Source organism: Microcaecilia unicolor, chromosome 8 (genome assembly GCF_901765095.1).
Source record: "Microcaecilia unicolor chromosome 8, aMicUni1.1, whole genome shotgun sequence".
In the NCBI taxonomy this organism is placed as follows: Eukaryota; Metazoa; Chordata; class Amphibia; order Gymnophiona; family Siphonopidae; genus Microcaecilia; species Microcaecilia unicolor.
The window spans coordinates 220,373,470-220,400,193 of record NC_044038.1 but is presented as its reverse complement, the minus strand read 5'-3'; the positions used below and the strand labels follow the sequence as shown (position 1 = coordinate 220,400,193).

At 40.1% G+C, this 26,724-nt stretch overlaps 1 protein-coding gene across 3 annotated transcripts in view; it reads right to left on the bottom strand.

The window, feature by feature from the left end:
- LOC115475673 (protein kinase C-binding protein 1-like) overlaps positions 1-26,724 on the bottom strand; it is a 147,291-nt gene that overhangs the window by 78,140 nt on the left and 42,427 nt on the right. For 2 of the 3 annotated variants that reach the window (XM_030211593.1, XM_030211591.1), the window contains exons 3-8: positions 23,871-24,016; positions 13,537-13,755; positions 12,535-12,648; positions 4,618-4,710; positions 2,292-2,379; positions 150-205 (exon numbers count right to left, since the gene is read on the bottom strand). In XM_030211593.1, the coding sequence (XP_030067453.1) occupies positions 150-205; positions 2,292-2,379; positions 4,618-4,710; positions 12,535-12,648; positions 13,537-13,755; positions 23,871-24,016 (716 nt within the window). The remainder of the gene's footprint in view (positions 1-149; positions 206-2,291; positions 2,380-4,617; positions 4,711-12,534; positions 12,649-13,536; positions 13,756-23,870; positions 24,017-26,724) is intronic. The other variant, XM_030211592.1, reaches the window with a different exon arrangement.

Here is a 26,724-nt window from a genome sequence, read left to right as displayed (position 1 = left end):
CTGTTCCATTGTTTGAGCTACAATGAAGAAATTCAATGTCCAAGACTAATTGTGCTCACAAAGAAAAAAAAACAGCAAAAGTATTACATGTGGGAAGAATTATAACTAGATGAAATAATCCAGCACAAAGTTCACTGGGAAACACTTACTTCATGCTCACAAATTTTGATTATGACTTTTGCAGTTTGTGTTAACTTGTGGTTTCCTAAAAAAACAGAAAGACGGAAAAAATATCAACATCTATGAACATAGTATCAAAATTATAACAAAACAAAAAACAAAACCATGTTATCACTAACCATTACAAAAGGAGAAAAACTAAAGAGTGAAAATGCCTCTAGACCAGGGATCTCAAGTCAAGCTGGTTTTCAACATAGCCACAACAAATATGCATGAGATAAATTTGCACAGCTAAAAATAATATGGTAAAAGGTAACTCCAGTGTCGATCACAAAGTTTAAGATTAAATAAACCACAGTCTAACTTGTTATTGAATATAATCACTTAATAGTCCAATATAGACCTCGGCGGTGCAACTCAAAGCATTAAGTTTTTATGTTTCGAGAATTATGCACAGAGTTCCTCATCGGTCTAAATATCTTTTCATTGACATCTACTTTTATCAATCTAAGTTATTTCATTTAAGTCAAAAGCATGACAATGCATATTAATAAATATTCGAATAGTGAACTTAGCTTTGTCAGCTCAGGGGCAAGCTGATGAGAGAAGGAGCTAAGTTATAACGGGGGTACATCCTTGAGACAGCTCTATGCGAAATATGTGCCATGTCGGACTGCCTATCCCTGAGCCAACAAAGATAAGTTCACAATTCAAATATTTATTGATTTGCACTGTCATCCTTTTCACTTCATTGAAATAATTTAGATTGATAAAAATAGATGTCAATAAAAAGATATTTAGACCGATGACGAACTCGGTGCATAATTCTTGAAGCATGAAAGCTTACTGCTATGTGAGGCACCGCCGAGGTCTAAACAGGCCTCTTGAGTGATTATATTCAATAACAAGTAGGACTCTAGTTTATTTAATCTTAACTTTGAGATATATTTGCAATGCACCGCCTCCACTGTATGCAAATTTATCTCATACATATTTATTATGGGTATCCTAAACACCTGACTGAATGAATGTGTCCTAAGGCCAGGGTTGAGAACCCCTGCTCTACACAACCAGAGGTCAATGCTACATTGGAAAGAATGGACCTCAACTGCAAGGTCCACTGTCCAATTTTTCTTTGGCACTAGTCACAACTGCCACATCCTGATACAAAAGATAGTATGCCTATGAGAAGTTCTACCATCAAGAAAATTCATATACTGAACACAATCAAATTTGATATAAATTAGTGTGTTCACATATTTGAGCAGTTTACCTTACATAAATTAATTTTAACACACAAGAGACCAAATTTTGGACACAGGAAAATACCTACTATACCTACATTTTCGGCTATTGATGAAAAGGGGTAGGCTACATCCAATTAAATGAAAAATATTTGGGTACATCATGGCAATCTAGCAAAAGAACTCATTTGTGTTAAGCGAGCACTATAAAGAAGGTAGATTGCTTGAAAGGCTGTTTACTTCTTTTTTTTTTTTTTTTACTTTCATAGCAAACTCAGGGCCTCTTATCAAACTGCGCTAGCGGTTCCTGGTGCGGCAATGCCAACAAAGCCCATTCACTTTGAATAAGCTCTGTCGGCATTGCTGCGCGGCTTGATAAAAGAGGCCCTTAATTATGCAACCCATGTTAAATGGAAATAAATTATTAGTGATATCACAAATTGTACAGTGCTGCGTAACACTGGTAGCACTTTAGAAATGTTAAATAGCAGTAGTAGTAGAATTGAAATGATTGTCATCAACATCGCTCTTGCTCAGGTTGCATCCTATGACATAGCAACATGTAGCATAACCAGAAAAAGTATCTGCCCAAATCACAGTACAAAATAAATGTCTCTCTATTCTATCCATCTTCCAAACTGCACATGATTACAGCCCAAATAAAAGGTCATCATCCCTTAATATTTATTCAATATGAAGGGCAACATTACAGTTGTCCCATGAACCCTGACTTTTGGTTCCTGAATTTGCTTTAAACCATGCCTGTAAATGAGGGTGAAGAATCACAGTACGAAAATAAAAGCCGCTCGGTGCAACATCACTGGCGTGGATGTCCATTTACATCCTGGGCTTGATGACACCACGCGCGACAGATTTCAAACCAATGGCACCCAGGGCTGACGACATCACAGGGAGACCGACGCCTACCTCCATTGTAAATAATGCAGTTGTGTAAAATCCATTTGGCATCAGCCAGAAATGCTTCAGTGCAACCATACATTTTCTTTTTTACATTCTGAAAGGAAGAAAATGTAATTATCATTTTAGATGGAATGATTTCACTTCTGTGAAATATTTTTGAACAGACTTTTTCCTTCTTGTTTTATATGGCTCACTTATGACAAACTAAAGGGCTGATGTATTATCCTGCAGATTTCCATGGTTCTTGGCTTTTAATGCAAGAGTTACAACCCAAATGAACTAGAAAGCAAACTTGCACGTGCAAAAAAATACCATACTACAAGTCCCACTGAGGTATAGTTATGTTTTTTTGCAAAACATGGCCCATGAATATATTTTTACATATCAGTGTTCAGAAACATTCATAAAGTATGAGCTGCTTTGCATGTGTTTGAACTGCAGCAGTTCATTCTTCATGAATTCAAATAAACTTTTGTGTACAACACAAAGTTCTACTATACAGACTGATTGCATTTTGAAAATTTTAATGGAGGGAAAAAAAAAACAATCTATTGACGACACTGCACCTAACTTCAGTAACACTGGCTTGAAATCTACATTTGACACAATCTAGCAACTGAAAAAAGGGGGGTGGAGAGGGCCCAATGTCAAGAGATCAGTCACCACACTCAAGGGTAAGATGCTCCAGAAAAACCTTTATTTGGACCCAACACGGTCCAGTAACTGCTTGTTACTGGAGGTGAATGACCCTGAAGGCCTAGATGAGTGGATTTAAGGAAGCACAAGCATGAAGGAGGCTTCATGTGACTCTTATTAATTGATCAGTAAATGCTCCATCAATTGATATATTATAGAACATCCATTGATTGACCCCTGAAGAAGCCTGATACAGCCAAAACATGGACCATGTTGGGTCCAAATAAAGGTTTTTCTGGAGCATCTTACCCTTGAGTGTGGTGACTGATCTCTTGACATTGGGCCCTCTCCACCCCCCTTTTTTCTGTTGTGTTCGATTGCTGCGGAGTGTGTGAACCCCATTCTGCTTTTCTGTACAATCTAGCAACTGTTCAATACAAACAGGAACCAAAACTCAAGACAGGTTTTTCCTAAATCTGATAATATTGGCTAGGAGTAGACATTTATACAAAAATGACCATAAAGTCCTAGCAAATTATATCTCTACAGGAACAACTGACAGGCTTATTTTCAAAACCTTCTAAGTCCAATATGGAAAAAAGTCCTTCAATTATCTCAAACTTAAATGGTAGTGATTATATTCAGGGCTGCTGATCCTAAGTGTTTATCATTTGGAATTTTAGGGGTTTATATTTTAAGAATTAGGTGCTTTCCCGGGGGTTTGGAAGAAAAGGTGTTATCACTGAATTTGTATGTTGTGGCATTTTCAGTGTATTCTATTCAAAGACCCAAAACTTAGCTTTTCAGTCTAGACCCTCTTCTCTTAGCCCCAAGCATTAGAACGCCTTCCTCCAATTTGTAGCATCAATTCCCCTTTCCACTTCTTTCCCTTCTCCCCCAACATCAGGCCCCTTCTACTTACCCCACCATCTGCCAGGATAACCCCCTTCTACCATTCCCAGCCTCATACGGGCCCCCAACCCCAGCATCAGACCTCTTCTCCCATTCTCCCACACTCCTCTCTAGCACCTGTCCCCTTCTCCAAACCCCAGTGTCAGCTGTCAGACAACCACCCTCATTGTCCACCTGCTCAATGCTGGACTGCTCCTCAGATCGATGGGAACTTGCTGCTTTGCTCCCTCTGCTCAGTGTGCCTATCAGACTCCTGAGGCCAGCATCATGCAGGGTTAAAATTGTAGAGACCTCCAACATCCCTACCCACTCCAATAATGTCATCCAGCAGCAACAACAGGTGCCAGGAGACATAAAGCTGGGCCTGGGGCAGGGCGGCCGCAGCCCCCCCCCCCTCCACCCCTTCAGGACACACGCAGTTGCCACCCCTCACTCAGGCCACCACTGCCCCCTCCCTTCCTGCGTCAGTGCATCTGCCCTACGGCCAGGATTAACGCAATAACCCGGTACCGGCATACAAGAGCAGGAGAGAGACAGACCCTGGACACCAGGCCCCACCTTGGAGGCCAGGCCCTCAAAAACGTTGTCCACCCAACACCCCCCCCCCCCCCCCCTTCGACAGCCTTGCAGGAGTGCCCCTGGAAAGGTCATTTTTCAGATTAAAATTAAAAGCTCTAATTATACTAATATGAGTAATAGTACTATGCAGGTAGAAAAAAAGATCAGAAACTAAATGAGCAAAACCAGGTTACGGCACAGAAACTTGTACTTAATGCAGACCAACCTTTTCTAAAGTACAAAGGTCCATAGGATGAAATATATATTCTGAATAATCAGGATGTTGTTCCAATGAAACTGGTTTTTGAAATGGCTCAGTCTGTTAAAGAAAATAAAAAAAAAAAAAAAAAGTTTTACAATGATTTCCATCTTCTTGTTAAGTTTTACAACGGTTTCCATCTTTTTATCAGCTATGGATAATTATAAACACATCTGCATAATGGCGATCATTTTATAAAGCTTTTATTGCCACAAACATCCGTTTCACATGTGAAAAAGGGTTTTTATGGATTTGTGCCATTGCAAACATGCGCTGAAAAGATCATACTCGTAACACATAAGCATTCCTGTAGGTGTTGTTTAGGTGGAGTTGTGAAAGTATGTGTGTATTTTATAAAATATGTAGGTTCAAGAACACAGTTAACGGTTTCCTCAGAGTAGGTATAAACTTATGTATGAGAATTTACACACTCTTGGAAAGCTTATTTGATAAATGGCACATTACTGTCTATGTTGAATTTATAAAGTATCATCCACATAATCACAGCATAAAATTTAAAAAAATTATTATGGACCATCAGCAGAGAGGACAGTCAACAAACCACAAAGTGTGAATTTAAATGTTGCCAAACACTCTCATGTTTCAATCATAGGTCTTATTAAGTTATGTCCAATAAAAAAAGGTATCATCTTATTTTCTTTTGTTTGATTTCTATTGATAATCATAGGTCTGAAAAAGCAAGAGAGTGTTCATCCCTATAATTTCATTAGACCTTCATAAAGAGAAGTATAACAGCAAAAAGTTCTTACAAAAAGCTCAGAACTTATCTGCATTTAGACATTTGCCTGTGTATCTTTATAACACAGGCGCCCCAGATATAACCCAAATGTCAACACATCAATTTAGATCTGCTCAGAAGGTGGCATAAATGTGTGTGTATATGCATACTCCATAAAACTCGAGTCAAAGATGGAGGCTTACAGATATCTGCCCGCTTAGGGGGAATTGCCTTGATATAGCAATTTTTAGCGAAACAGTCTATGACAGATTAAAGACCCCTGAGTTACAGATCATAAACCGCATTTAAAAGATGAGTATGCATAGCATGTTTCATATTTAATAGAACTAAGGTAATATGACCATATGAGATTCGAAGATCAGTTTAAGATATCAGTGAAAGAACTAGAAGACCACACCTGAATGACCGATGACGAGGTGGGGGCATAAGACTCGTCAATTCAAAAGTACTGATAAGTTGGCAAGCTGCACCGCTGAGGTCTGAGGTGAGGAATTTATATTGAGGAAACATCATTCTTTTTGTAACATGAATTGTGGATGGTTCCAGATTTATTGCCTACAAATTTTGAAGAAATACTCTGTAAAACATTCATGTACATAACAAACCTGCCTGCATTCTGCCCAAACTACACCCCAAGGAATGCATATGTTCAGGTCGCATAAAAGTGGGTGTCCACTTTCCATGCGAAACAATTTTTATAGAAGCACTTTTCACAAAAACTAATACAGATATTAAAAAAAAAAAAAAAAAGTTCACCAAGTCATTGATTTTTCTGGATCACAATTTCAAGCAGATAGCCAAGTTATAGGGATAGGCAGCAGGGCTGTGGAGTTGAAAGCAATTTTGGCTGGAGTCAGAGTGGGAAGAAATATACTGACCACTCCAGTTTCAAAATAAAATAAAAAAAAAGTTACAACATAATATGGTAAATTTATCATTATTATATAATGTCTATCAACACCTCTCCGGTACCATGTAAGCTACATTGAACCTGCAAATAGGTGGGAAAATGTGGGGTACAAATGTAACAAAAAAAAAAATATATATATATATATAAAATGATATACATTTTTTTTGTTGTTACATTTGTACCCCACATTTTCCCACCTATTTGCAGGCTCAATGTGGCTTGCATGGTACCGGAGAGGTGTTGATAGACTCCAGAGTAAAACAAATACAAATAATGGTTAAGTTGAGGTAGGCGGGTAGGGACCACATGAAGGAACATGTGGTGGGACCATAAAGGGGATAGCAAGAACAGATGAGATTGTTTGGTGATCAGTACGGACTGTGGTGTTATAGTGTCGCGGAGTTCAGGTATTTAAGTTGGGTCAGTGGGGTAAGCCTTGTTCAAGATCTTTGTTCAGACTTCAAAAATATATTTTGTGGTCTATAGGTCCTAATATTGTACATAAACAAATATCCTGTTTCTGTAATTAATCAAATTTCTATTTTACTACACACAGTAGAAGTCTGAGTCGGGTCAGTCAGTTGAAAAGAGAGAGTCTGAGTCGAAGATTTGGACGCTCACCTGATTACGGAAGTACAACTCTCTAAAGCTAGTTTACCAATGTTCTAAGTTAGTGTAATAAAAAGATATCGCCTACATCTTGTTTGTTGACTCTTATTTCTACTTACGCACAAAGGATTTTCAGTATGTTACTGGGCATCTTCTTGCTTAAAAGGACATCATCAATCATTTTATTTGTCTTATGCTAGGGAGTTTAGAGTTTATTTTAATTGCACTTTTTCACATTTTCTCACACTAAAATATTAAACCTCAACGTCTCCTAATATTTGAAAGATTGTCCACCTGTACTTATTCCAACCAATTCCTTGTGTTCCTCGCAGAACTTGTTTTTGAGTTCCGTGCCCTAAAGGTATGTGGTTGATTAGAGCCATGACAAGGGAATTCTCTTGTATATTACGCCATTATTGTGGAATGAATTATTATATGACTTGTGACCAATCGATTCTAATCTGGGCTTCTGTAAGAAATGTAAAGCTGGCTGTTTTGACCACGCCTTTCCCACAATCTAAGTTTCATTGATTATTTAAGTGTGGCATTTTTGATTTATGTTTTACCAGGCCTGACTGCATAATGTTTTGACTATTATCCCTGTAAATGGTATTTTATGGTTCACCTTAAGCTGTTTAGATGAACAAAAAATGAACAAGTTTATTTATTGATCTTTATTTCTATGTATTCCAGTCAATTAAAATGGCAACTACAATATTTTCTACATAAGGAACTGTTGATATTGACAATGAAACAGAATTATGAATCATTCTGCTTTGTTCAGTATGTTCCAAACTCATTAAGAGAAAAGTTTTACTAATCAAAACTGTGATACCTTCCTTCATAAGCTACATACTATATTACAGCAGCCCAATACTGTCCTCTTTTCTTAGCACAAACAAAATATTAAACTAAGAACTAATCTCAGCTCATACATAAGGGGTGCCAAACCAAGAGCTTCAAGAGCTACAAACTGGTCTGGTTTTAGAATATTAATGGCGCAACCTGATACTCAGACTCCTGGCCATAATGTGGGATTTGAGATTCCAACATTAGCAGAAATAGATTGAGCAATTCACGCCTTCAGAACCACTATGGCACCATCTGATCCCATGTCAATGTCTCTAATAAAGCGTTTTGCCGAATGTTTCCTTTCTTGTATAACTCAGATGGTGCGGAATAGTATTGCAGAGGGTCTGGTGCCATCAGTTTGAAAAGCAGCCACTATACGGCCGAAACCCAAAGGTATTCATCAAAATAGGGATCTTGCAAGTAATTATAGGCTGATAGCCCAGTTGCCTCTTCTCTCTAAAATCACTGAGCATGTTATACTAGAATATCTGACTAAACATGTGAAATTCCACAATGTTCTACACCTAATCCGACGGGTTTCTGTCCCCACCATAGCATAAAAACTGCCATGTTAGGAAAGCGCTCAAATAGCTAGAACTAGTTAAAAAACAATCTACCCTCTTGCTATCTTTAGATCTGACTGCAGCTTTTGATATGGTTCATCATGAACTACTCCTATTATTATTATTACATTTGTACCCCACGCTTTCCCCACATATGGCAGGCTCAATGCGGCTTACATAGTAACAGTATAAAGAGGGGGGCGTGTCAAGATGGCGCCGTGAGCGGTTGTGTTCGAAGCAGTCTCCTGCCTTCCTTGCCGAAAAATTTATATATTCTTCTTTGAATTAGATATGCCGCACACAAAACGCAAAGGGACGGTCCGGGGAGTTCCCCTACCTTCCGGGTCATCCACTCCGGCGAGGATAGGTTTGGAGCGCTTCTTCCCCGCGGTTTCCCGTGTTAGCGGAGCGGAGTCCTTAGCGGGGGGAGCCGGTGAAGCGGTTCTCCCGCTGGACATAGAAACATCATTATCCCCGCTATGCTCTACAACTCCTCCTTGCCCAGCAACGCTTGCCAGTCGAACGGGGCTTCCTCTTGGACCCGGAAAGGGTGAATTTGAGGAGCCCACAGGGGAGCTTGACTTGACGGGGAGATCCGAAGCTGCTGGAGAGACGGAGGTGAATCTAAGTCAGATCTGGCAGAAGCTATTAGAAATTGAAAAGACCCTGAAACAATCTTCAGATGAGGTAAAGACTCTTAATTTTTCGATACAGGAAGTGAAGAACTCTATGGAAATTGTTAACCAAGATTTCTCAAAGAAAATTGAGGCCTTACAGGCAGACTCTAAGCAAATGGAAGAATTTAAAGTGGCTGTGATTAAAGATAGTATGGAGACTAGAAGAAAAATGGAACAAATGGAGAACTATAATAGGAGATTAAATCTCCGATTACTAAATTTTCCTAGAATGATGGGAGTCTCTCCAAATGATATGTTTTGCAGATTTTTGAAAGAAAATCTGAATTTTCCCCAAGAAATATTTCCTCCTTTGAATAAAATTTATTACATTTCAAGAACAATGAATAAAGTACCAGGAGAAGACTCAGTGGATTTACAAAATGTCACAGCCATCTTGGAACAATCAACTACAAGTGCGAGTGAAAGAGGAACGTTGATAGTTTCTTTTGTTTTCCAACAGGATTTAAATGCAGTAATGAGACTTTACTTTAAGTCAACTAATCGTATTTTTATAGGCCAAAAAATCTGGCTTTATCCTGATGTGACTAAAATCACTCAGGAGAAAAGGAAAAAGTTTCTGTCAATGAGATCAAAAATTTTAGAAATGGGTGGTTCCTTCCTTCTTGTGTACCCTTGTAAATGTGTTATCAGGATAAATCAAACAAAATATATATATTATATGCCTGATCAGCTTCAGAACTTCTTAGATACTAAACAAGCTTAGAGATAAAAAGATAAGAAGAATGGGAATAACGATGTCATTATTTTTCTAGTTTAAATATGTGAAAATGTGTTAAAATACTTCACTAATTCCTACCCCCCCAAATTATTATATTGTGGTCTAAGGAAGCCAATAGTAAATAATTGAATATAATTTTATTTTTCCTAAGTTTGTAAAGTCATTACAATTGTGGCTGTATTACACTTTGCAGTTGAACTTTCTGTGTAAGTATATGATAAAATAATAAAAAAATTCTTTAATAATAGTAACAGTATAAAGAATTATAAAGTTGTAAAAAAAAGTAAGCAATACGTAGTAAACACAATATTAATGGGGTTAACGGATAAGTAAATTGAACATAGGAGGAATTGGGTGCAGAAGGAAATGAGCATTGGGAGGTAGGCGTAGAAGAATGGAGAGGAATGGATATGGGGTAGCAATAAGGATAATGGGAAACATGGTCAATGTATAACCATCGTCAATAAGAATCATGTGGTCAGGCTTTGGTTAGGTTGGTTCCCATCCTGCTTGTTGGACAAAGGAATAGCGAGCCAAGTGCTCCAGTGGTACTGCTCTTACCTTTTCATTGGAATGTACTAGATTCTATGGCAAAACGATGTTTCTGTCTGTTTTGAACTCCCCTGAGGTGTCCGGTGTCCCTCAAGGATCTCTCCTTGCACCTAAGTTATTCAATATATTTCTGCCCCCACTGGCCTTTCTGGTACAATCTATGAAGTTGATACCAAGCATCTAGGAGGATGATGTATAGATTTTTAGTGTCCTTAGAGTCTGTAGATGCTCCCTCACTGGTGGCTGTCGGAGCTAAACTGGTGCAGTTACAGACCTGGCTTAAGACAAACTGCAGCTTAACATTCAAAAGACACGTCTTCAAGTATTTAACAGAGCCCAACAGTCCCCTATACTGCCAATTTTTTTTTAATTTAGGAAATGCTACTCTACAGATTAGTGATGATATTAAGGTATTAGCAGTCAATACTGGCATCTAATCTCTCTTTCAAAATGCACATGTCATCTATTGTTAAGACATGCTTTTTTCATTTAAGATGAATTAGGTCAGTTCGACATTTGTTTGACCGAGCCACATTATGCATTCATCGTCATGCATATAGATTACTGTAACGCACTTTTGAAAGGTGTCAGAGAGCGATCAGACAGCTACAGTTAATACAAAATATTGCTGTTACATAGTAACATAGTAGATGACGGCAGAAAAAGACCTGCACGGTCCATCCAGTCTGCCCAACAAGATAACTCATATTTGCTGCTTTTTGTGTATACCCTTCTTTGATTTGTACCTGTGCTCTTCAGGGCACAGACCGTATGCCCAGCACTATCCCCGCCTCCCAACCACCAGCCCCTCCTCCCAACCACTGGCTCTGGCACAGACCGTATAAGTCTGCCCAGCACTATCCTCACCTCCCAGCCACCAGCCCTGCCTCCCAACCACCGGCTCTGGCATAGACCGTACAAGTCTGTCCAGCACTATCCCCGCCTCCCAACCACCAGTCCCGCTTCCCACCACCGGCTCTGGCAGACCGTATAAGTCTGCCCAGCACTATCCCCGCCTCCCAACCACCAGCCCCGCCTCCCGATCTTGACTAAGCTCCTGAAGATCCATTCCTTCGGCATAGTAAAAAAAACTGCTCTATAACACCAAAAAGCTTGATCATGTGACTCCACTGTTACAACTCGAACACTGGCTTCTGATGGAATATCAAATTGTGTATAAGATCTTATATTCGGGCTCCCCTTCATTTTTGTTTTCTTACCCTATGTTCCACCAAGGGCCTTGCACTCCAGCCAACACCACCTGCTGACTATACCTACAGTTGAGCTGTGCCTTTAAGTACATATTGAACATTTATGTTCAGTGTTGCGGGGCCTACACAGTGGAACGCCCTTCCTATCTCACTATGTACAGAAGGTATTTTTTCTGGATTTAAAGCTATGCTAAAAACCCATTTATTTCGCTCAGCTTTTACTATTTGATCAAGGCCTACCTAGAGAAATGGATTGCTTTGGATACTGGGATCTATTGGAATGCAGCCGCTAGTGGTGTTTTATATTTTCTGTTACTTCTATTAGATTGTAACTTTTTATTTTCTAAATAATATTATTGTATGTAATCCGCTTGGATGGCCCGACTCTACGCAGACAATCAAATAAACCTAACCTTGAACCTTAATGTTATGGAGAGATTTTGTAGTCTACCTTATCAATGCTGACAAGACAGTGTACAACAATATAAACAAATTAACTAGAAAGGAATGCCATCACTAGTCAGAACAGAAAACAAATCACTATCACATGAAATATATTTGCCCACAAAATGCATATATGCATTCAGCACAGGCTTAATGCAAGGATATTAGGTGCCCTAGGCAAACCTTCAGCCTTGTACCCAATTAACTTTAGGTCCCATAAGACCGTACCAACTATCATGACCAAACCAACACCACTCCTGCCAAAATAAGTGTGAAAGTTTGAAAACTCTCACCCTCCCCATCTGATAAAGTACCTCTTGTTGTTTCTTTTACTTTGTGTAGTTGTCAGGACCTGCTCTTTGGCACCCTCAAGAAGTGACTGCCTAGTCTTGCCTAGTGGTTGGGGCAGCCATGATTAGGCAATTTTGTGAAAATCGTGCAACTCTCAAGGACTTCAGTCCAATACCCCTACCATACATACAATAAAAACTAAAATAGCGATGCAGCATTCATAATGTGGAACAGCATTTAGACTGCTATAGAGAAACAAGAAACAATTCTCCATACCCCTGGCTGTTTCATCTTCTGTAGTGCAAACTTAAGCAGGTATGAAAGCTGCTCAATGGTCAGCATCGTCATAGCTTTACTTTGGGTTTCTATGCATTCTGCAACAGTGATTTTCTAAAAACAAACAAACAAAAGAAAGAAAACACTGAATCAGCAAAATATATATTACTGTTTAGATTTGTATATCAAATGTATGCTATAATATAGTGGTATTACTTTTACATAACATCTGTTGAATGTTCTAAGACGGTGGTTCCCAAACCTGGTCCTGGAGGCACCCCAGGGAGTAAGGTTTTCAGGATGCCCACAATGAATATTCATGAGAGAGATCTGCATGCAGTGGAGGCAGTGCATGCAAATCTAGCTCATGAATATTCATTATGTGTATCCTGAAAACCTGACTGGCTGGGGTGCCTCCAGGACCAGGTTTGGGAACCACTGTTCTAAGAAATAAAACCCAATCTAAAACACTTCTGGTAACGTAGATGCAAACTTCAAATGATTTTGATATATAGCCAGTGTTCTTCCTATAAATCACGTCACATGGATACAAATACGAAAAAAAAAATTCTTGTCCACTTGTTTGGGACTTTGAGATTAGCTCAGCAGAGCATTTCCAGGATTTGTTACATGCATAGAAAAGTCCTGAAATAAAGGAAAATAGAATACATACAAAGGCCAAAACACTATCAAGAAAAAAAAATGCTTTTATTCAAGAGACTTGTCTATAACATCTGGTCTGTTATTGCTTCCAACAGATGTTACTTGGGTTGTCAGACCTACAGTCGGTAGGGACAGGGCATCAAATATCCGAGCTGGAGACTGCAAGCCAACTAGGTTTTCAGGATATCCACAATGAATATCTTGACACAATTTCAGATAAATTTCAAGCGTATTTTTTTACCTGCACATCTGAATGGCTATGGGTCATCAGATTTAAGAAGCTCTACAGTATGGATTCTAGAAATGACAGAGCACTTTTTTCCTTTTTACCTGACTTACCTCACACTCGGGGCAAAACCAATCCCCCTCTGGTTCAGCTGTCAGTTTCAGACACTTTGCATGATAAACTCGAGGACAGAGCTCACAGCAGAGTACCTGGCCTTCCCGATGGCAAACCCAACAGTAGAAATCATTCCGTCCATCCTGCGGTAGAACATCAACAGGATCTGTGGTGAGTGGCTGCTTCATATAGTAAAATGGACCATGCCTTAGCTCTGACTGAAATGTAGGCAAGAAGACAGAGATTCGTAGTCATTTAACAATAAAAAAAAATAATAATAATAATAAAGTTACAACATGAAAAATTCAGTTAGTTCAACAGTATACAGTTTATTGCATAGCTTTGCAAATCCATCCTGGGAGACTCCACAGCCAGTCAGGATTTCAGAAGATCCACAATGAATGGAAATGAGATATTTCCATATATTTTGATCTCCAGTATATGCAAATGTATCTCATGCACTCCCGAAACCTGACCGGCTTGTTGGGGGTGGGGGGGTGGGAATTGATAACAGATTTGGGAAGCTATGAATTATTAAGAAACATTTTAAATAAATTATAAAATACAGATAAAAGCTGGACTAATTATATGATCAATTTGGTGCCATTGAGCATTTGAAATTTATAAAACAGAGTTTCGGGGGGGAAAAAAAGTATCAACCACCACCTATTTTTTAATTTATTTTTGTCAGACATCTCTAACCTCTTTTCAGCTTTCTGTAACACATACATCTGTTGCCCATTCTCCAATACACTCAAAAGTTGAGTAAGACTTCAGTAATAGGGTCTATTCAAGGCATTATGTTACAGCATAGCTGTACCTTAACAGATGTTTTCTACAAACAGTGGGCACACAAATGGGTGACATCACACGTTCCCGGTGTGAAGTTCTGGCCATGTGCAGCCCTTCCTGCATGCAGTGGTCTCTTCGGTTCCATAGCTCAAGCAGTGCAACTCTCAGGGAGACAGGAAGGCTTGTGTACCCAATCAATCCTTCTGTCTATGGAAAACACTTGTTACAGATATTTTTCCATCAACGAGCAGATCATCAAGCACACAAGGGGTCAACACCTAAGCTCAGAGTGCTTACCTTTATAGATAAGTTGTCCATTGTCCAGGAGCAAGCCCCTCTATCAAAGAGGATATGAGAATTGCAGACATTACAAAAACAGGTCTCAACTGAATGCACTGCCTCTGACTGAGACCTAGTAAAAATGGAGTATCGAGACATGAAGGTATGAAGCAGGTGGGTAGCAAAGATAATAGGACAAATTCATTAAACCACTTTATGATGGAACTGAGTGTATAGTTCATACATGACCATAGCATGAATCACATCAATTCTTCTAGCTGACATAACTGCTACTATAAAGAGTACTTTTCAGGTGAGATGCTTGAGAGATCAAGATTCCATGTGATCAAGCAATGGTTTTATGATAGATGTAAGGACAATATCAAATATGCCATGGCATAGGTTGTTCTACACTGCTGATTTGACATGAAGATGCCTCTTCATGAATCTAAAAATGATTGGACACTGAAGTCAGCACTCTATCTTTTGGGGCACAATAGACTGGAAGTGCAATGAGATGTATTCTGATGGAGGATGTTTGCAGTTCTAGACAAGAGAGATATTAGAGATATTGTAATACTAGGAAAAAATGCCCGTTTCTGAGCGGAAACGGGCGCTAGCAAGGGGCCCCCTCCCTCCGTCCCTCGAAGCTACTTGCCTTGTTCGCTGTGGGCCGTTTCGGCCCTCGAGTGTCAATAGCTCCGCCCTCGACGTCATGACGTTTTGACGCGAGGGCGGTGCAGACACTCCAGGGCACACCGGATATCTCGGGCGCCTCAACTTCCATGGAGGCTTCAGAACGTTGGGGTTGCCTTTTATATATATAGATGATGATTTAACAAGAACATTAACACGACCCGAATCAAGATGGCGTCGTGAACGGATGTCGGGTTAGCCCGCTCCTGAGGTTTTCCACAGACGCGCTGCTGTAGCGGAATTTTCTCTAACCTATCGATGGGGAAGAGAAAAGGAAAGGTGGCGGTTCCTACCTCCGTGGTCCCGCAGACTATTTCCACCACTCGCCAGACGACTCTGGACACTTTTGGGGTTGGCGACCCTGGAACTCGGACACCCACTTCGATGAACTCGGCCCCGTTGCGAGTGCAGCATTGAGGGAGTAACGCTCAGCCCTCCCTCTCACACTGCACCTCCGCGACCTGGAAGCGATTTGTTGCTCCTGGGGTCACGACGACTGGAACCATTGGAGAATTCTGCTTCTACAGAGGTTGTTGAGGGAGGACCCACGAGCACATCTACCCCGGACAGAGGAACAGCAATGCAGGACTCTCTTCGAGGATCTGCTACAACTGACCGGGAGATCGAGGCCGTGAGTACTGGAGTATTGAAAAGACCTGCAGTGGTTACAATGAATATATTGTGGGATGCTATCCAGGGAGTAAATAACAATCTTCTTCTGCTGAATTCTTCTTTAAAAAATGAAATCACCGATATAAAGAAATCTAATCAATTAATGGCTGAACAAGTTCAAGAGCAGAATGTTAAGACTCAAAAAATTGAAGGACAGATTGAGAAATTACAAAATTTAACAGAGGCCTTAATTAAGGAACGAGAAATCCAGGATCGAAAATTGGAATATCTTGAGAATAATGGACGGAGGAGTAACTTGAGATTTTTGAATTTCCCCAAATCTCCTTTAATTAATGCATTGGATATGTTGAAAAAATATTTCAAAGATATACTGGGACTCTCAGAAGAGGGTTATCCCCCTATAACGAGAACCCAGTATATTACTGGGACATTTTCATTACCTAAAGACAAACCTCAGGTGTCTCCTACCATGGAATTGAACCTCACAGAATTCCTGGAGTCTTCTCTTGATTTAATTACCGAACGCACTACATTGCTGGTGACATTCGCACTTGAACTTGACCGCAATAACATCTTGCGGTTATATTTCAGGCATATGAAGGATTTATTCATGGGTCAAAGAATACAAATTTTCCCTGATTTGGCGCGAGTCACTCAGAAGAAAAGAAAGGAATTTTTGATGTATAAACCATGGGTTTTAAAATTAGGTGGAACTTTTATTTTGAAATTTCCATGTAAATGTTGTATTACCTTGAATTTGGTGAGCTACCTTTTTTTTAACCCTAAGAAATTACTAGATTTCATTGACGCAAAGGAAAAGAATGTTATACCCCAGGAATAGTACCCGTAATTAAGGTAATGCTGTTAGAATCGGCTGTGGCTGTTTGTAATTCCCGTCCGCTCAGTTAAAATAGGAAGGGGAAAGAGGGGGAAGAGAGGGAAGAAGGGGAGAAGAAGGGGGAAAGAGAGATTTTTTTTTTCTGTTTCCCCTTATTTAAATACTTTAATGTTAGAATTTCCTAGCTCTTGATTCATTATGTTGTGGACAAAGTAAAAATTAGAAATATTTTTGACTCAAACTTGCAGGTAATTCTCTTGCTTTGTAATAAGTTTTTCTGTATTTCCTACATTTGTTATATTGATATAAATGTAAAATTTAATAAATAAAGATTATAAATAGCAAGAACATTAACACAATAACCAAATTGTGAACATGAATTGCTATATGAATGCAAGTCTTAGACTCTTAAAAAAAAAAAAAAAAAAAAAAAAAAAGATATGGAAGCCTATGAAGTTGAACACATTTGAAATTAGGTTTTACAGGAAAATAAGAAGAAGTTGAAAGGATAGGGTGAACAACGGAGAGATCCCAGAGGATTTGAACAGGAAAGTAATGGCTGTGGACAAAAACAAAGCAAAGAAACTGGTGATGTTTGGATACATTTGTAGGATAAAAGACATTAGGTTGATAAAAAGTGATATTTGGAAGAACTGAGAAAAAAAGGAAGGGCAAAAATAAAGGTGGCTGAGTAACATCCAGGAGTGAACTGAACTCCAAAGTGCAGTTACACATGGCTCAGAACAGGAAAGTACCTTGGGCAAGAAGTAAGGTTTTCACCACTGGCTCCAACGTTTCATAAGGATTGTGAAAAATTACAAGAGGACCTTACGAGACTTGGAGACTGGGCAGCTAAATGGCAGATGATGTTTAATGTGAGCAAGTGCAAGGTGATGCATGTGGGGAAAAAAGAACCCGAATTATAGCTACGTCATGCAAGGTTCCACGTTAGGAGTTACGGACCAAGAAAGGGATCTGAGTGTCGTCGTCGATAACACACTGAAACCTTCTGCTCAGTGTGCTGCTGCGGCTAGGAAAGCGAATAGAATGTTGGGTATTATCAGGAAAGGTATGGAAAACAGGTGTGAGGATGTTATAATGCCGTTGTATCGCTCCATGGTGCGACCACACCTTGAGTATTGTGTTCAATTCTGGTCGCCGCATCTCAAGAAAGATATAGTAGAATTGGAAAAGGTGCAGCGAAGGGCGACTAAAATGATAGCGGGGATGGGACGACTTCCCTATGAAGAAAGACTAAGGAGGCTAGGGCTATTCAGCTTGGAGAAGAGACGGCTGAGGGGAGACATGGTAGAGGTATATAAAATAATGAGTGGAATGGAACAGGTGGATGTGAAGCATCTGTTCACGCTTTCCAAAAATACTAGGACTAGGGGGCATGCGATGAAACTACAGTGTAGTAAATTTAAAACAAATCGGAGAAAATTTTTCTTCACCCAACGTGTAATTAAACTCTGGAATTCGTTGCCGGAGAAAGTGGTGAAGGCGGTTAGCTTAGCAGAGTTTAAAAAGGGGTTGGACGGTTTCCTAAAGGACAAGTCCATAAACCGCTACTAAACGGACTTGGAAAAATCCAAAATTCCAGGAATAACATGTATAGAATGTTTGTACGTTTGGGAAGCTTGCCAGGTGTCCTTGGCCTGGATTGGCCGCTGTCGTGGACAGGATGCTGGGCTCGATGGACCCTTGGTCTTTTCCCAGTATGGCATTACTTATGACTATGACGTGCAATGATGATGATGATGTTTAGAGAACACTTTGCAGGACTTTGACCATTTAGTGAAGCACCAGATGGAAAATCTACCCATTTAAATGTGTAGGCATGTCTGATGGAAAGATTTCTTGCTGCCACCAAGACACCTTGAATAAACATTCATAGGCCCAGGTAAGCAACTAAATGCTGCTCAATTTCTACATTGTTAGGACCAATGACTTGTGCATGGGATGCAGAAAGAAGCCCTCACTCTGCATTATGAAAGCTGGAAAGGTTCGAAGCCTCCAAGGCAGAAGAATCACGATCCTTTTGAAAAGAGGGAACCAGTTCTGGATGAGGCCAGCATAGTACTATGAAGATCACTTCTACTGGGCATTTTTGGAAACTTGCACAGGGTTTTTGTTATTAGAGGAAGGGATGGATGGGAAAGCCTAGAGGAAGGTCAGGTCCAATTTATGGCTAGCATATTCCTCACAACAATCTATGGAGGGGTGTACTGAACTGTGGAACAGCTTTGCAATTTTGCTACTTAAAAACAGGTCTCCGAGTGGTTCTCCACTCTTAAAAAATATCTTACATGGTGTGAGGATCCAAGGACTACTCATGGGAGCTGAAAAACGTGGTTAAGCTCATCTGCAATCTGATTCTGAGTGTTCGAGAGGTGGTCTGCATAAATTTGCATGTGATGAAAAAAAATTTGTCCAAAATTTGTGCTGCCACACTACATAGACACAGGGAACTCAGCCTTCCCTTTCTGTTGACATAGAATATGGCATCGTGACTGTCCATCTGGATTAAAACTGAAATTTTGAGTAAGATCGGCAAATGCTCTTGGGGAGTAAAATGGTGTGTTGAGCGCCAGATGATTTGATATGGATTCACTTGTTCATCTTCTGACCACGCTCCTTGCACTGTATCTATTCTTTCACCTTGTCTCCAAAGAGGGGATCACCAGGGCATATCACATCTGCCAATCTAGTATACACATCTTCCTACAAGCCTGAAGTTCATAGCCATGCCAGTTATTTTGTAGCAATGGCAGAAGCTGAAATTCTCCAAGTGATGTCAACATCATTCACCGAGCGTATAAGATGGGTTCTACACTCATCTGCCTCCAAAGAGCAGTTGCTAGCTAGACTGTGATTTGAAAACTCTTCTAGATAGGTATGTATATTTTAAACCATGTAGAGCTGACGAGCTGCAATTCTTGCAGGAAAAAAAGGCACCCTGAAATACTCTCTCTCAAATGGTCCAGAATTGTCACATTTTTTTCCTATTACCAATTCAACTACTGTTGAAGAATGAGATAAGTGAATCTTGTTGGAACACAGGAGTTTGTTATATTTTGTATTTTAAATACACCTAATTAAAAACAGTGGGGTCTGCCATGTACTGGTATGGCTACTGTGGCCTTTGTGCCTTTATAAAAGTCAAGAGTCCAAGCATATCTGACCCACATTCTACTTCCAACTGTAGAAGAATGGGAACTTCTCTGGACTTGTTGAACAAATCAGACAGGAAATATTTTAAACAGGGAGATTCATACCAAGTAGGAAGAGGAGGAGGAAAGGGCTCAGAGAGAGTTCCTGTAGAATACTGTTCTTTGTCTAAAGAAGATTTCGATAAAAGAAAGTCAAGCTCTTGGTAAACTTCCAGGCCACTTTGAAAAATTTCCAAATGTGGTGATGAAGGAGGTAGTGTGCACCCTTTTTGCATTTATTAATCTGAAATAGACAGAAGAAACACTACTGGAGCTTGAGATGAAATAATGTGGCTGTGCAGAGATAACATCCATGGACAGACATCTGCACTGGGAGAGAAGACACTGGACAGATGGCACATCTTTACAGTAAACCTTGACAAAAGTAATCTTTTGCACAAGCAAGTGAAGTTTCTCTGGTAGAGGCAGCAAAACATGGAGAAGACTTTATCCATAACTGTGACAAGAACTGGAGTAGATGCCAGAGGAGACTGGATGGACAATCACTGCTCAGACGTACTATGATTGGGGAGCAAGATTGCATTTGCAATGGTTCCTGCAAACTAAACCATTCTAAACCTAATTCCTGTTTAGAAGAAATGGATCTATGGAATCTCAGCGGAAAATGGGTGTTGACGCCAGTATTTGGAGAGTAAAACCGGTGCAGGGCGGACTTCTACGGTCTGTGCCCTGATCGTGACTGAATAGATATGGAGGGGCTGGAGTGTAAATTTTAAGGGGCTTTGACGTTAGCTTCAGAACTTTTAGTACAGGAACAGTGCTGGGCAGACTTTTACAGTCAGTGCCCTGAGAAAGGCAGGGACAAATCAAAGTTGGGTATACATATAAAGTATTACATACCATGTAAAATGAGTTTATCTTGTTGGGCAGACTGGATGGACCGCTCAGGTCTACATCTGCCATCATTTACTACGTTACTATGTATTGCATCGGAAGTGTAATACTTTCACTGGTATATCTGTACTGGGAGTCAGCTGAAGTATCTGTGTTGATGGGAAAAGGTGAAAGTCAGCACTACGATTTTGTCATGCAGAAGAAGCCTATATTTGTTTGTACCTAGAGGCTGTGCTGACACTTCTCTAGATTTTAAAGGGCATCTTTGAAATTAACTTATTCCAATTGCAATTGTCTTACTCTGAAGACAATTCCATTGGAATAAGAAGTCTCAGTCAAGACTTGTGCTGATTCGGAAGAATACTGAACTTTTAAAGTCACTGCACATGAAGGGAAAGGCAACATCTACAGAAGATGATCTACTGGAGCACACAGAAACAGCCTTTCTTCTATCCTCTTCCTACACAAGGAGTTATCACTCTCTGTTCATAAATAAAGTTGATCTAGGTGGTACTTATTCAGGTGCATGCAGACAACCTTCCGCACTTAGACAAATCAGATTTTCAGAATGGGGATTCAAATTCTGGATTTTCTACTGCATGGCTGAAACCCAGACTTGGGTAGATATACTAATTGCATAAATAACATTTTCCAAAGGAAAAAGAAGATAAGTCATTTATTTTTAAGAACTGATGAACAATGTGGAGGAGTGGCCTAGTGGTTAGAGCACCGGTCTTGCAATCCAGAGGTGGCCGGTTCAAATCCCACTGCTGCTCCTTGTGATTTTGGGCAAGTCACTTAACCCTCCATTGCCTCAGGTACAAACCTAGATTGTGAGCCCTCCTGGGACAGAGAAATATCCAGTGTACCTGAATGGAACTCACCTTGAGCTACTACTGAAAAAGGTGTGAGCAAAATCTAAATAAATATATGGAATGTTGCTACTATTGAAGATTCTACATGGAATGTTGCCATAGTGGAGGAGTGGACTAGTGGTTAGAGCACCAGTCTTGCAATCCAGAGGTGGCCAGTTCAAATCCCACTGCTGCTCCTTGTGATCTTGGGCAAGTCACTTAACCCTCCATTGCCTCAGGTACAAACTTAGATTGTGAGTCTTCCTGGGACAGAGAAATTTCCAGAGTACCTGAATGTAATTCACCTTGAGCTACTACTGAAAAAGGTGTGAGCAAAATCCAAATAAATAAATGTCAGAAGACTAACAAGAGGTGACTCTCTGATTACATTGCTGCACATGCTCAGAACTTTACACTATTCTGTCCTGGTGCTTGATTATATACTGTCAATAGAAAACACAAACTATCATTCATTCAATGAACCGTCTGCATTTTTTGCACTATTTCTATAACAAGTTAATCCAAACTTTTCTGGTTACTTATCAGAGGATACATTTTTTTTTTCCTAAGAACTAGAAGGGCAAAGATGTGTGTGTAGTCACTTATGAATATACCACTATGCACTAAACAATTCCATTTACGTTTCTAATTTCAAAATTAAAATGCAATGCAGCAGTACTCAATTAAAAAAAAAACAAAATCAATAAGCATGATGCTACATGCTCAAAAGTTTGGACTTTAAAATGCCACAAAAAGGAAGATTTGACATCTGCAGAATTATTCACACTTACTTGTAGATTAGTAATTAAAAAATAAATAAATAAATTTTCAGAGTTGCTAGTTAGATTAGCACTTCACCATTTCAAAGCATATTACTGGCACATTTTGACATTTAGAAAAGTAGTTGTTAAGGTGAGGTAAATGTCACACTTTTATTGCTCCTTAATTTACCATGGGAGTGATTAACCTGCACTCTCTCTGTACCGTAGACTGTCACTCCTGTGGTGTATGAATAACGCTGCTTGCGATCAGCCTCAAAAGCAACATTATTCATTGTGCCCAGGAGCTTCAGGCTGCTAAGCTGCAGGGCACTGCTCCCAGGTCACAACTGAAAGAGGTTGGCCGATGTAATATAAAACTCCCCCTTCCTTCCTTCCGATGTCCCCTTCCATCGTCACACTCTCATCCTCCAGATGCTCCTTCATCAAAAAAACTTTCCTCAATGTCCTCATCACATACTGCCTCCTCCTGATGCCTCTCGAAGCCTTCCCTGAAAAATCCCTAGGGTCTAGTGGGTATGGGGCAGAAGCGATCCCTAGTTACTCCTGTCCCTGCTGGCACTATGTTCAAAATGGTGGCAGCAACTCCTTGTAGTAGCATCACAGTACTACCACTAGAGGTCAGTACAGATAGGACAGCGAGAGAAAGGAGACTTTTAAATTAGAATGGCTGGCCCTTTAAGAAAGGGACTGGGTCCACTGGGTTGCAGCTTAATAGTTCGATGCTCCTAGTCAGGAAAAACGTCAGCATTTTACTAGCATCATTTTTCCAGGTGTAACACTGCTTGCAGTATTCACCGCAAGCTGTGTTAACTTACATAGTAATGAGGTGTTGTGCATGCACTGCATCTCATTACTATGTATCCCATGGTGACTTAAATTAATCTGCATTACAGTAATCTAAAGTACATTAACATACATTATGACCATAACACACCTTAATAACTACCCCCTTTAATTCCTATGATATACATCTATATAAAAGATAACTTTCTAATTTATAGTGTCTCTGTCTAGGCACAGCATGTTAACAGTTCATATTCAACTGTTCTTGAACAAACAAGATAAAAAGATTTGATGTAACCACATGAATATTGATTCATTAGTGATTTAATATCCACTTTTAACACCACCCCACTTTGCAAGGTATTCTGCTTAATGGGCTATTTGCACCTGGATTTCTTTTATCACATCCAATATTCCAATTTTCTCATCAGCTTTCATTTTCTGATTAAATTAAAGATCTGCTTACCCTAAAATTGCAATAACTTACTCTTTTCAGGTAATAGTTCAATATTTATTCACAGTATTAGAGGAGTTAAATTAGCTTTGCATATTTTTAGTCACACTTTGAAAGAAGCGTAACGACTTGGCTGTAAGGTGCACTTGGTTTACCTGCTCCTTATTACTATTGAGCAGCCCAGGCTTCTTTTTCTTCTTGATGGGGCTAGCAGAGTTGTCTTGTGGAGAGTGACCATTTGAAGAATGCTGAGGACTGGGAAGTTTCCTTTTCTGGGTCACACGTTCTGCAGAGCAAGCATCTGTAAGAAAAATACATAAAACATAGCACAAGAGAGGCAGAGACATATCGGAACATCAAAAGTGGCTAACTATGCACTAAAACTGATGCAAATTCCTGCACAAATTTCTTTTTTTTAAACAAGGGCCATCACTGTAGTACTTTTTTTTTTAGTTAATACTGAAGGCAGCAGTAATATTGAGGGCTGGAAGATAATCTTGGTTTTGTGAAAAGGAGCACATAGAATTATGTATGGGATATGTGGAAATTAAAAAGAGTAAGACTTTACTTCCCAAGGACCGTTTTTCGCATATTGGTAAAATCAATGGTTCTCAGTCATCTTGACTACTGCAATGCACTCCACGCTGGCTGCAAGGAGTATATAATCAAGAAACTTCAGACAGCCCAGAACACTGCAGCTAGACTCGTACTCGGTAAAACAAAATATGAAAGTGTCAAACCCCTATGAGAGAAGCTACATTGGCTCCCACTCAAAGAACGCATCACGTTCAAAATATGTACTCTAGTTCACAAAATCATCCACGGTGACACTCCAGCCTACATGACAGATCTGATAGACCTACCACCAAGGAATGCCAAAAAATCATCCCGCACATTCCTTAACCTTCACTTCCCTAATTGCAAAGGTCTAAAATACAAACTAATTCATGCGTCAACATTTTCCTATCTGAGCACACAATTTTGGAATGAACTGCCACGCAACTTAAAAACGGCCTATGAACTGATTACCTTCCGCAAACTTTTGAAGACCCACCTCTTCAAAAGAACCTACCACACAGATTAATACATTTGAACCCTCCTTATGAAACTAGAACTGTCCTACTCTAAGACTTGCTAAGACATTATCTGGTTTTATTATTACCACCGTATAAGATCCTTTTGCTATACTAAATGTATTTTCTCATATAGATTTCCACAACTCATGTTGAATTGTAAGCCACATTGAGCCTGCAAAAAGGTGGGATAATGTGGGATACAAATGCAATAAATAAAATAAAAATAAATAAATATGTAAATTAGGCTAGATGCACAAACAAAAAGGGTGGAAAAGAACCAAAGTCCAAGAGATCAGTCCAAACACCAGAATTTTAAACTTGATTTTATTCGAGTCGGACACTACACGTATTTTTGACCAGATATCCACACGCTCCACCGTCAATCGATATAAAGCTGAGCACTCATTGACTGACCCCTGAGGAAGGCTCTCGTAGCCGAAACACGGACCGTGTAGGGTCCAAATAAAGTTGTACTTGGAGCATCTTATCCTGGTGTTTGGACTGATCTCTTGGACTTGGCTCTTTTCCACCCTTTCTGTTTGGGTTTCATTTCTGTGGAGAGTGTGAACCCCATTTGTCTTTTTCAATTAGGCTAGATGCAACATCTGACAATTTTCCCAATCATTACTGATGAAGAACTGCACAAACTTAAAAAGCTAAAGCTGCCATTTTCAGCCATTCCCAAAATGTGACCGTAATCCTCCTGCTTGAAACACACTAGAAATGAAGCAAATAGTTTACACAGCAACTGTGCTTTATCCATGAAATAAGGTCACCTTGGCTACTGTGATAAAGTATAGTCCATGGGCTCCTGAGATGAAGCCAAGTAAAAGCAGTCTGAATCTGTGACAGATTAGGAACCCTGGTCTGAACATGCTAAAGTGACCAATGTTCCTCGTATCAGAACTGCCTTCTCCTGGAGGATGGAGAAACATGTTACAATAGGGCCCAGGTGGTCATTTAAAAACAAAAACAGAAAGACTACTAGAAAAAAAATGAATTCTTAGATGTAGTGAACTGCCCTTATTTTTCCCACCTTGCTCACACAATGGTGGCACCAGTAATAAGTTTTATACAGATTATTATAGTGTCACATAAATCTCAACACTCTGAATTTGTCTCCTGCCACATCCAGCTATTTTATCTGAAAAATTAGATGACCCATTTATGTAATGCTGATAGTGAACTGATTAAACTTCCATCACAGAATATTTCCTCCTGGTGCCTCCAACAATCCTTTGAAGGGTTTAACAAAAAGAGAAAGGCCATAGGTCTAAGAGCTATGTATTTTCTTTACTCCCTCCACATAGGATTACCATATTTTGTCCCCCAAAAATGACACATGCCCCGCCCACCACACACCCCGCCCCCTTTCACACCCTCACTCCACCCCGTCACATTTTCCCCTCCCCCCTGTCACACACCCCGTCACCCCCTCCCCTTACCTACTGCCCTGGTGGTCTAATTACCTCTTCGGGGCAGGAAAGAGCCCCCTCTTTCCTGCCCGGAGCACTGCCGATTGCATCCTTCCTGTTGGTGATCTCGGCGCCGATTCAAAATGCCCGCCGAGAGTTGAAGTCTCGCGAGGTCACGTCAACTCTCAACGGCCATTTTGTATCGGCGCCAAGATCACCAGCAGGAAGGATGCGTGCAGGGCAGCGCTCCGGGCAGGAAAGAGGGGGGCTCTTTCCTGCCCCGAAGGCGGAAGAGGTCACTAGATCACTAGGGCAGTAGTAACTATGGGGAGGGGAGGCTAGCAATCTGCCCGTTTTTCCGGATTTCTGGACAAACGGCCAGATTGGCAAAACCCGCCCAGCTGCCCGGACATGTCCTCAAAAAGAGGACACGTCCGGGTAAATCCAGACATATGGTAACCCTACCTCCACAGAAAAACATGTGCCACCCTTAGCTCATGCAACAGTTAAGCCGAAAG